The 11,898-nt window shown below is 36.8% G+C and overlaps 1 protein-coding gene across 1 annotated transcript in view; it reads right to left on the bottom strand.

Moving 5' to 3' along the window:
• The window catches only part of LOC107097206 (synembryn-A-like), a 12,113-nt gene extending 2,633 nt beyond the window's left edge, over positions 1-9,480 (bottom strand). Inside the window, exons 1-11 of the mRNA XM_015394260.1 lie at positions 9,412-9,480; positions 9,039-9,133; positions 8,901-8,948; positions 5,913-5,930; positions 5,704-5,793; positions 3,624-4,231; positions 3,373-3,508; positions 3,111-3,299; positions 2,350-2,444; positions 799-949; positions 568-663 (exon numbers count right to left, since the gene is read on the bottom strand). Coding sequence (XP_015249746.1) covers positions 568-663; positions 799-949; positions 2,350-2,444; positions 3,111-3,299; positions 3,373-3,508; positions 3,624-4,231; positions 5,704-5,793; positions 5,913-5,930; positions 8,901-8,948; positions 9,039-9,128 — 1,521 coding nt within the window. The 5' untranslated portion in view covers positions 9,129-9,133; positions 9,412-9,480. The remainder of the gene's footprint in view (positions 1-567; positions 664-798; positions 950-2,349; positions 2,445-3,110; positions 3,300-3,372; positions 3,509-3,623; positions 4,232-5,703; positions 5,794-5,912; positions 5,931-8,900; positions 8,949-9,038; positions 9,134-9,411) is intronic.
• Between the last annotated feature and the right edge of the window lie 2,418 nt (positions 9,481-11,898).

Genomic DNA, 11,898 nt, shown 5'->3' on the forward strand with positions numbered 1-11,898 from the left:
GATGTTTTTTAGAAATAGAACTTGTCCACCATTATCCCTTAGTTCAGGCATGTCCAAAGTCGGTCCTCCTCGATATAGACTTTCCTGCAGGTTTTAGAAGTTACCTCACATTAACACAGCTGATTCTGATTATTGCAGTTCATCAAAGGCCTGTTAGTCAGCTATCAATAAAAATCACTAGAAGACCAACTTTGGGCATGCCTGCCTTAATTAAACTCTCTCTAGGAAATGTCCCCAGTTGTTGCTGCTTGACCTTCTGTGAGGTAATCTCCTGAGCTAACTACAATCTTCTTCAGGCAGGGCAAAAAGTGATTTCTTTTATTTTTCATTAACTTTTTCAATAATTTAATTCACAGTAAAACAGAAATGATGCAAATCAGGAACATAAAAACTGAAGCAGGAAGTTAATAATAATGTTCCTGCCAGGCTCAAACCTTTTGGCCTCTGCTGCAGAGACAAAGCCGCTTGTTATCAGATTAAAGATGTTTGTTACATATTTGTTCAACTGTAACGGGGAAAAAAAAATAATAAACACGATAACATGAGATCAGTTTAGGGTAACATTACATGTTTCCTGATGTACAGGCGAGTTTCTCTGTGGGCCCTGCAGCTCTCTGACAGGAGACTGAGGATTGGTGTCAGCTTCTCTTTGACTCTTTCCCCCTGAGAAGCACATTTAGCAAAAATTTAATAAGGATTACTGGATAATCTTATATACCTTAGAGTGCATTTTCCTAAGGAAACTTTCATAAACTGGTTTTAGAGAACTGTTCCATGCATAAATGCTTTCTCCCTCACCGCCTCCAGGCGCCGCTCCATGAACATCAGCAGTGTGTGGACACAGTCCATGTTGACTCCCAGACTTTGCTTGGATTTTGGCCCCAGAGGCACCGTGAGCAGCACATTAAGACACCGGAGCGGGAGCGCTGTCAGCAGGTTCACTGTGTGACTGCAGCATCATATAGAGTTACTTTTTGCCGCACAGGACAAAAAAACAACCTTAATTAAATCAATAAAAACTCATAAAGTATATAGAATAATTAATGAACATTTAAGATAAATTCTGTTGGTCTTTGAATCTGTTCTCTATTCATTGTAGCGCTGAAACAATCAATCGGATTAATCATGATTAATAGATTGTTGAAAGAATTGTCAACTAATTTAGTAATTGATTAATCATTAACTGGTGTATAGAGACTCTAAAACATGTCTTTAGCTGACAGAGCTACCCAATTAGGGCAGGAATTATATCAAAATTGTAAAGAATATAAAAACATTTTGCATGTTGGATAAAAAAAAATGTTTTCGTCTGTCAATATGCTCTATCGTGAACTCCTTAAGTGGAAAACTATCAGTTTCACCTAGTTTAATTTCATAAAAGACCTTCTTTAAGGAACCTTTTGCTATCCGGTTATTAGTCGATTAAACAATTTTCAAAATAACTTAGTTGCAGCCCTGATTCATTGAGGGGCAAGAAAAGGAGATTCTATTCAGAAGCCTAAAGTAATTTAACTGAGAATAGGATTCAGTTGTCAAAGCCTGATTTCAAAAGTCTTCATACCTTAGGAACATTGGCAAATATGTACTTTATTGGTATTTCAATGTGACAACAAACACAAAGTGGTGGATAATTGTGAAGTGGAAAAAAAGCTAATAATTTTCTTTTGAGAGATCTTAAAAAGAGGAAAGCTAAACATGTGGCAAGCACCATCAAACAACAATTTACTGTAATTACAGCTGCAGTTCATTGGAATTAAGTCTGAACTTTGACTAGGCCATTCTGACATTTAAACCTGCTTTGCACTAAACCATTTCGTCCCCATGCGTCACCATGGGGATGCTGTGTAGCGTTTTGCATGTAGCTAAAACAGTTCCACCTTGTTCTGATGTAACCAGAATACATTCTTGGTTGACTTTTGATCCAATGCTGTTTTACCAATTAAGGAGACATATGGAGGTCACTGATTTAGAATTAGAGAATTTTTGTTTTTTAATGACTTTGAAAAGCAGGTATTAGTTCTGTTTTTCTTCTTTCAATAAGAAAGATTAAATATAAAATATTTTAAGTATTGAGTTCTACTGCAAAGCTCACATGAATCTTACATGAATCCGGCACATGTTGGTATATCAGTGGGTAAAGTCATCTCTGACCATTTTATATTTAAAAATATAACCATATGTAATGAATTTATTAAATAATCAATGTTCTTTTGTATCCCTGTTAATTACTAATGGATATAAAATACATTTGTCAGAATAAACCTTGTTTATAACTGTACTTTGCACATATAAAAACATCTATCATACTTTATTCATTTAAGGGATGATTAAGACATAATTCCGCCTCACCCCTGTAACTCATCAGTGTCCTCAGGCAGCGTGCACTTCCTCATCAGGCAGAGACGCAGGATGGCCACCAGGTGTCGGTAAAGAGCTGCGTCGTCCTGTGCAATCAGAGTACAGAGTCTTTCTCAGGACACAAATAAGGATTTGGTGAAGCCAAAAATTAGTTTCTATTGGTAACTTTTTTTTTTACTTCTCTAGTCTACTTTATTTTGGAGGAAGAAGAAGCAGGTGATCCTAGATACTAGATCATAAGCTTTAAAAAAAAAAAAAAAAAAAAAAAAAACTGAAGTGATTTCTGAAAGTCTAAGATGAATAAGGTCATCTCAGCCAACCACGGTCCTCCTCACAAACTGCTACAGAACAAACTTGAACACCTTTGAAAGAGGAATTCGTCTACAAAGTTTATGAGATCCCATCTCATAATCATAGGATAGTATCTCTTAATTGTAAGATAGGATCTTATAATAATGAAAAGATCTCTAAGAAGTCATAGTTACAAGGTTTTTTTTTCTTTTCAGGAGAGTAGTGGAAGCAGGCTTCCATAAAAGTTAAATAAAACAGAAAAAAACCTGAAACTACAGATGGCCTTACTTCAAATATTGGTTTCCTTATCTTATGTGACGTCACCAGAAGCATATTTCCACTGTAGCTTAGAGGGATTATTCCATTAAATAATGATTTACAGCAAAAACAGAAAATCCTACCCTGGCACGACCTGATGAGAAAATATATCTAGTTTTATTGATCTGACATAAAAGTCTGACCTCACTTGGCTCCTGCTTGTGCGAGCTGTATGTGATGTTGAAGAGGATCTTGAGGATCTCAATGATGCGCTGCGAGGCTTCCAGGGAGATAGGTGCTGCTTCGGGCTCCAGCACACACTCGTACGGCTCCTTCCACTGGACCTCTAAGCAGCTCTCCAGGGCCGCTGTGAGAATGGGGACCCCGCCCTCCTGGAGGAAGAAAAACACCCAGTTAAAGAACTCTAGATCAGATTTTCCTAAACATCTCATAAAGAAGTTGTACCTGTTTAAGCTGAGCGCTGAGTTCAGGTCTGAGCGCCGTGATGAGAAACATGAGGCGTAGCTCGTAGAACTGAATGCTGGAGGGAGACGACCAGTTTACACTGGAGGATATGCACTCAATGAGGCCGTTCATGAGCCTAAAGGTAGTAAGAGGTAAAAGGTTGGATTACTGGAAATGTGGTTATGCGGTAGTAGTGAATGTTCAGAAAGTTCTTGAATGGTTTCCTCTTGTGGAGTTTGTGTTGGACCAACCTGAGTGCGCTGAACCTCTCCTGAGCCCAGGTGCTGTTGTACACCACATTACACAGAACCTTCATTGCTTCTTTTCTCAGCACCTCTTCTCCCTGCTCCCCCTCCTCCTCCTCCACGCCCCCCTCCATCTTGCTCTCTCTGCGGTCTTTCCTCCCTCTCTCCAGGACCTTCTGATGGCCGCTCCCTCTGTGCATCTCATTGATGCTGGTCCTGTGGCTGCCCAACCAGCTGTCGCTGTCCTGATCGCCACCATAGGCGTCACTGTTGGTGCTCTTGGAGTCCTCATCCGCGTCAGGGAATTCCTCATTCTGGTCCATGGCCTCCCCCTCGCCCCCATCCTCATCAATGCGCCCCTGCAGCATTTTGGCCTCTGCAAGGGAAGCTATGATGTTGTCGTAGAAATCAGAGTCGGGGTCGTTGGCTTCCTCACTGGCATCGTTCGCAGTTAGGCCAGCCAGTTTGGCCAATGTTAGCAGAGCGCCGTCGGTCACTAGATGGCCCAAAATCTGTTTGTCCCTGCTCAGGATCCTTAGCGAGTGCAGAGATACTTTCAGCAGACTGGATTTGACTCCTGTCCTCATTAACCTCACAATGATGACAGCCAGATTCTGAGAAGGGGAAGAGAAAAAAGATCCATACATTTAAATTCTGAAAATCCCATGTGGTATAATGATTGTACCTCTAACAAGCCCTTCAGAATAAAGGTAATGGCAGGATTCATTTATTTTCAGTTTGTCCATCAAACAACAGCTTAGCTAGAAGAGGACCGGAGTGTATCTTGCAGCCCTGCGCAGGGATGCTACGGAAGATAAACAAAATCTCCAAAGCTCAGAAGAGAGCACTGCTGTATTTCAAAAGGGTCTGGCATAGAAAAGCTCCTCATGCCCAGTGTCAGTCACAGTGGAGGAACTGTGATGCTGCGCGCCTATTGCTGTTCCAATACTCTTGTTAGGTAGCTAGACATCATTAACTTTTTGAAAAATCACAATATCTACAGAGTAATTCATTGGCCTTCTCCAGTAAACTGGAATAAAAATTGGTCTTAATTCACCAGATACATAATCAATCTGTGGCCCTTTCTGGCCTAAGAATCAGTGGTAATTCTTGGATGAATGTTGACCTAGTGGAGTCCTTCCTTTTATATTCCTACCCCAATTACCCCAAATAAACACTATTTGGGAAAAGCAACAACTAATTAAACTTATCATAAGCTTTTCAAACTAAAACAATGTTGATCTGTTTGATACATGTCTTGTATTGAGATAAGACTTTATGGGAGAGTACACCTGTAAGTATTCTGGATATGAAACTTTTTATGAGCAAATTTCGCCTGTATTTATGAAGAAAACAGCACAGCACAGGGTACGGACATGCATCAAAAAATTTGAAAATGTTGTGAGCTCTGAACTGAGATGGAGTGTTAATTTGCTGCGCAGGCCATGCCATCCGAAGTAGTGCGCCGTACTCACTATATCAAAAACCACTGCCCCACCCAGTCCTGAAACCTACAGGAACCCTTCAGCTGAGCTGAACAGAAGAGAAGGATTCAGCAAAATGACTTAGACAACTTTAATGGTCGTTTTTTGTATACACAGTGTATACAAAACGAAATTTCATTTTGTATAGCTTTAAGATAGAGAATATGTAGCAGCTTAGCAGTGAATGAACATGTCCATTTCATAAGGTGCAGCAGAATGTTAACAATGTGGGAAAAAAAAACATAGTGCAAGATGTATTGATGTGGAAGTTTAGAGTAGTGCAAAAACAAATATTTATTGTGCAAAAATGCGGTAGAAAAAAAGTTAGATGGTTTAGAGAGATTTTCCAAAGAGAAAAGGACAAAATACCTTTTCTCTGTGGCCTTAACATCTTTTGTCCTTCCCTTATTATCCGACATAACAATACTGCAACTAAAATTTAATGACAACTGAACCTTAGTTTGATAACAGGGCTAGAAGCTAAAAAAGACTTTACAATTGACTTATTCGTCATGGAATATCCAGCAAATGTTGTTATCATTACTGTTATGTTATTTTTATTTATTTGGAGTGCTATTATTACAGAACGGCAGTATGATTACCTGTCTCTGGAGGAGTCCAAGATCTTCCTGCTCAAAGTCATCGTTGTCCGATTCGGAATCTGCATAGTCCCTCACTTTATTCTTCCTGAACTGATGAAACAATGCAAAGACTATATAAACACATTTTTTTCACTATACTATAGTTTATCATTGTGTTTTGTCCCCATTAAAGGACTGGACTTCAGTATCTAAGCTTGGCAGTACTTTACCTCTTCTAGTTTTCTTTGCTGTGGGAATCAAATAATCAATTCATGATTCAGGCAGGTTTGCAACAGAGGAAACCAAAAGAAAAACATGTCAACAAAGTAAAGTTATTTTATGAAGACTAGGTGTTTTGTTCACATCAAAGTTAGTTTTCAGAAATCAGAAGCTGAAAACATGCACTTTAAAGCAGTGGCAAAATTAAAAGCATACGTTTGTAACAGCTGTGTTTATTAGCTGGTGCTGTGTTACAGGGAAGGACGAGAACAGAAATAAGGAGCCAAAACTGAATGTCTGCTTCTAGGTTAAATGCAAAAGGTTGAGTCAGTGGTGCAACACAGATTGCTGGTCCAGGATCAGAGACAAAACTCATGAGTCATTGCTTTTTAAAAAGGCAGTTTTACTTTGTATTTTCCCATTTATTGATGTTTTTGTCCTGCTCTGGGTCAAATTTTCACACTGCTACTTTTTACTCTGGTTTTGCACACGCAACTTGCCCTTTCATTCCCAGCCATTTCATGCACTCCATGTCCCTACCTGTCAACCAACCATTTTCTACCCAAAAAAGTAACTAGAGTGTATATTTTTAACCCTATTTTTTATTTAAAATTTCTTTAAAAAAATGTTGAGATAATTGTTCATAAAATGCTTGAATTTCACAATTAATCCCATTAGATTAAACCAAGATTGCTATTACAAAAATTGGGATGTGGAGTAAAAGGTTCATCAAAGATAATCCAACAATCTACTAATCTCACATATCTATATCTAATTCCAATATAACACAGTATTCTTTATCAACATGTTGATAAAGAATTACTTTTTAAAAAAATAAAATATATTAATAATTAATAATTTTTACAGTTAATTACTGTAGTTTCAATGACCCCATGTCTGTAAGATGTCTGGGAATAAATTGTATTTTACATGGGCTAAATCTAAAGAGGGACATATTTTTATTTTTTTTTAACAGAACAGTTTCAGAAACATGTCCTCATTTTCCAATTCTGTTAAAAACTGAGCTGGATGGACTCAGCAACACTTCTAGACTCATTGTCTATGACCAGGTTAGAGCTTTGTTATGCAAAGATGTAGTCATATATGAAACCCCCCCGATAACGACTACATAAAGGCCATTAAAGGTTAACTGAGATAAATATTAAGGGGTCTGAATGATCAAAATTCCTTTGCAAAGATGAACAAAAAGGTCTGGGATATAGGTGCTAACATCAGCACTAACCGATGTTCATCATTTTCTCAAATATCAGTTTGAGTAAATCTGAGACCATTTAAAAAAGTGTTTATTTCCATGTTGTTGCCATTTTTGGATGTTTCTTTGGAGAGAGAGGGGAGGGGGATTGGCCATGGTGTCTGTTTGGCCATGTGACAGTCATACAATGCAGGATTGAGAGGTGTTAAACTGAAGCAGAGAAAAAAGATTGCTGGTGTGTTTATATTTATAGCGAAAATTAATAAATATTGGTCATAGACCATAGGCCATAATAGCAATATTAATATCAGATATCAATATCTGCTGAAGTCTTTCATATGGATGCATCATCTGTCCTACTTAAACAGGCCTTTTGTAAATGCACACAGAGTGTCCCCATATCCAACATCCTGGAGGTGAATTAGTGCTTATGCCAAAGGCAGCCTTTTCAGAATAAATAACATTTTCCAGGGAGTTGGATATTTTAACGAGACACCATGAAGTTGAACATTGCTTCCATTTGAGCAGCGTTCCTTCTGAATTCCATGGAAGAAAACAGCTGGTCAAACCAGCCCACCTGTTTAAACACTGATGCTATTTACAGGAAGGGTCAGAGCAGACTACTACAAGTTATTGTGGTTTAAAACATGTTTTAAATCATCAGTGCAATCTGTTTTCAACTGACTTTTATACAGCCTCATAACGTTTGGGGAATTTCCATTTAACCTTGAAGTTTTTTAATTGAAACCCCTGTTTTGTATTACTTTATATTATATTTTAAAGATAGTATATTAAAAATGATATACTTCTTGAAAATTAATTGAAAAAACTGGTATAGTAACAACCAAAACCATTTTTTCTAATTTCTGAGCATCCTTCTGTATATTTGCATTGTTATTCTAATTATTTTTATTATAAGAAATCTTTATTTAATCTTTTCTCTTTCCTCAGATTCTCTGCCAGGTTCAGGTCGAGGCTCTCATTGGATTTCTATAAGTCATTAACATTATCTCTGGTGAGAAGAAACACATTAGTAGAGTTAAAGGTTACTTTGAAAAGGAAAATATCAGAGATTCAAAGATCCTGTTGCAACATATTGCCATCTCTTATGGTTCTGATTCCCAGTTGGGCCAATAAATTATAAAAATGTAAATAATATATTTGATTCAGATTTATAGGAGTGAAGATGTGTAGATGACAGAAAACGACTTTGAATATACTTTTTTTGTTGAACTGTTTAAAATGAAAAAAAGCCAGTTAAACAGTGATGCAGGGAAAAAGCAGAAAGATTGCTGCTTTAAGCAACTGTTGAAGGGCCATTATTGGTGTTTCTGAGGATGCTGTCTTAATATAAGATGTGATAAAACATGATTAACTACAAACAGTATTCCCAAAAACCTGTAAAAGTATAAGCCAGGCCCAGGCCCGGCTGGTAATGAGGCTACACTGAACTAGACTGGGATCTCAATGCAAAGAAAAGTATCTGATAAAAAATATTTGGATGGATTCATTTCAAATAAGCTAAAATATGCTTCCTGAAATACCTAAAAACACACATTTTTAATCTAGCAGTTTCTTCTAATTGTTTTGCAGCTGGGCTGTCTGAACTCAATCAGTCTGAGCAGGCAGAGACAGAGGATCAGGGAGGACTGATGCAGCAGAATTACTAATCACAGCCAGACTGCCTAGTGGGGGTGGGGAGGACAGGAGATGAAGGCATGAAGGTGCACAGGGCTCAGCAGAAGGACGTGGGTCTAAACTTTCTCCGGACACAGCAGGGACTCACCCTCCTCCTCTCACTCTCGTCTGCATCAAAGAAGAAGCACTGGCCGTACTGCAGACGAACAGAGTCAAATCAGAATAAAAGATGATCTGATGTCACCCCGGTATGAGGAATCCATGACTTTCCCTCTGTCTGTATTACCTCTTTGTTAAACTTCTGCAGCTGCATCTGAACACCATTCTCATCTCCTTGCTTGATGCATTGGATAATCTCCTCGATATCCACGTCCATGCTTCCTGCCGACACAAGCAAACCAAGGCAATAACTAAATTAAACTTACACAACAGTAATGAGGATGAGAACAGAACAGTGAGCAACATGAAGGCCATAGGTCAACCAAAATCACGACATAAAAGGCAAGAAATTTATAGAGTTCCTGATATGAATAACAGAAATTTACTTTTTTAGGCAAAGTTTTTCATCTGTTCCTCATCATTTTGTGCAGATTTCAAAGATGCAAATAAACGCATAGCATTCCTATAATTTCCCAGATTAAAACAATGTGCAAACCGACCGTCAGCAACTTCCAGGTGAGAAAGATTACCTTCAATCTCAGAGCTCAAAGTGATTGCAGATCCTTTAGCCTTCCTTTGACAGACTGTTACTTGTCTCAATCCACGAATGTTTCCTTACCTTTGCTTCAATTCAACTGCTCTCCAGTCACTGTGATGCGGCCAGCCTGTCTGTCTGTCTGTTTCTCTCTCTCTTTAATCCAAGGCAATCCAAGGGAGATGTAGGAGCCATTGAGTGTTTATGGTTATAATCCACTAATGGATTCTAAGCTTATATCTCCCTGTATTGACCTTTCAACCTGCCTGAGTTTTCCAATCCCTGTTTTGTTCAGCTATAACGGAAAGTTTACTTCTATCGCTCAGCAGAGACTAAAACACCCATAAAACTCAGCCTTTCTTCAGTTAAACTTTGCATATTTTTGTGACCAGGCTGGATTTATTTTTGGTGGGGAGAACTGCTAAGTAATCTCAGATACTGTCAGTATTTTTGCCTATTCTCAATAAATTATCATTTAAACAAAATTGAGAATGAAATATAGCAATTGAATGTAACTCCAACTATGTTTATTTGTGCTTCCACAAGATGGCAGTGCTTTCACTTTTGATCAGCTTATTTTGACATTGATCTAAGAGCTAAAAAAATATATTTACCTCTTGTTTTTTTGTCACCCATGAATGTTTAGGATCTTTATTCAAATGTTTATATCAAAGATAAGTTGACTAAATAGAAAACAAAATTGTTTAAATAAACTGAAACTGAAATATGAACTGTAATTGAGGGGAAACAAACCAGAAGTTTTCATAACTAATTAAATCCCTTTATAGGGCAAGTTACCATTTTTGATCATTTGCTTACCCCTTACAAAAAGAGCTGCCCCCTCCATAAGACAGGTCTATATGCACAAAATATATATCCAGCCATCGAGCAAAGATACTGTTATGTGGCTGTATATGTTATTTTGGCATTTAACCAATTAGATGAGCCCTTGACTGAAATATTTGTGACTGTAAATTGAGCTGAAAAAAAGTTAAGAAAAAAAAGGTAAAAAGCTAAAGGAAAAGTTTATAAGTTAATAAGCCAAGTTAAAAAAAAAAAAAAGTAAAAGAATTAAGTGTCTATATCAGAAATAATGGTCTACGATTAAGTTGTACCAAAAAAAAAGTTTTTCTTTCTTGAGGGTTTTTCATGAACTTTTTATAGAAGCACTTTTGTCACTTTTCTTAATATATTCGGGTAGGTGGCCATTTCTTGTTATTACATTGACCTTAAAAATATGCCATCAAAATACATATTTTATGAATGTTTCAAAAGTAATTATTTCTTGTCCTGTCCTCTAGTATTTCACTGAGTGTCCTATAAAGGGATAAAACATACTAAATTTGTAGAAATATACCCTTCGCTTTCATGTTTATTATTTTTTTAAGCCTTGCAAAGTGAACAAAGTTGTTTTTTCCCCCCTCAGGAGTCGTTTAAAGTCAACTAAAGCAGTGTCTGAAAATGGTATTGTGTTGAGTTTTTCTTGCTTATATACACAATTATATGAATATAATAGTCCTTTTTTGGAGCATGCACATAAAATCACCCGAAGTATGAAACAATCAATACAACTGCTAGAAATAGTGAAAAACTAAAACTAAGAATTATAAAAACAGGAGTACGAAGTAAAAATAATCAAACCCATTCTAAAAACTATACAATCAATTTAATTGGAGAAAGAAAAAATACAAATGAAATAAATAAAATAAAATAAAAAACAAACCTGTATTGTCCCTTATTGTGAAGGGGTTAATGTGAGGTACAGATGGGGGAAAATCTATAAAAAGACAGGACTTTGCTTTTGCCCTTCTTCCTGCTTGGCCACACTTGAGGACAGCTGATCCAATGCTTTGTTTTGCTCCAGTTGTACAATTGGTGGGGAATTTAATACTAAGAGAGGTAGATTAGGGCAAAATAGCAAAGTTATCAGATTTCATTCACACCTGCATGTTGTTGATTGTTAGAAAGAGGGACTGGATTCTAGTTAAGCAAGTCCTTTTTTTTTTTTTTTTTTTTACAATTTAAATAAAAGGGCCAACCTTTGTTTTTTTCCCCACACTCTGTTTACCACATAAATAAAGAGAGAAATTAGGATTTAGCCTGTTTTAATTATTATAATTTTTTTAATTTAAGATGAGTTTGTTTGTTGAAATGCAACACCTTTTAATTATTTTATGCAGGTTCTAGGACCTATATCTGTTGTTATGTGTATTTATTTACAAACTTGTACAGAGAAAAAACAGTTTAAATTTGCTATTTGGTTTTAATATCCGTGGAGTCATTGTCTGACAAGCCTTACATTTTTTTTCTGACATTCATAAAATTTTAAATCTATTACAGAATGGTCTCTGTCTTCACTTTATTCTGATTAGAATATTAAACTGGTCATATAAGAACATTTAAGAACAGATAATAACACAAATAACAATCACTTACATTTATTTGTTGATTT

Source organism: Cyprinodon variegatus, unplaced genomic scaffold, assembly GCF_000732505.1.
Source record: "Cyprinodon variegatus isolate N-32 unplaced genomic scaffold, C_variegatus-1.0 Scaffold679, whole genome shotgun sequence".
NCBI classification, from domain to species: domain Eukaryota; kingdom Metazoa; phylum Chordata; class Actinopteri; order Cyprinodontiformes; family Cyprinodontidae; genus Cyprinodon; species Cyprinodon variegatus.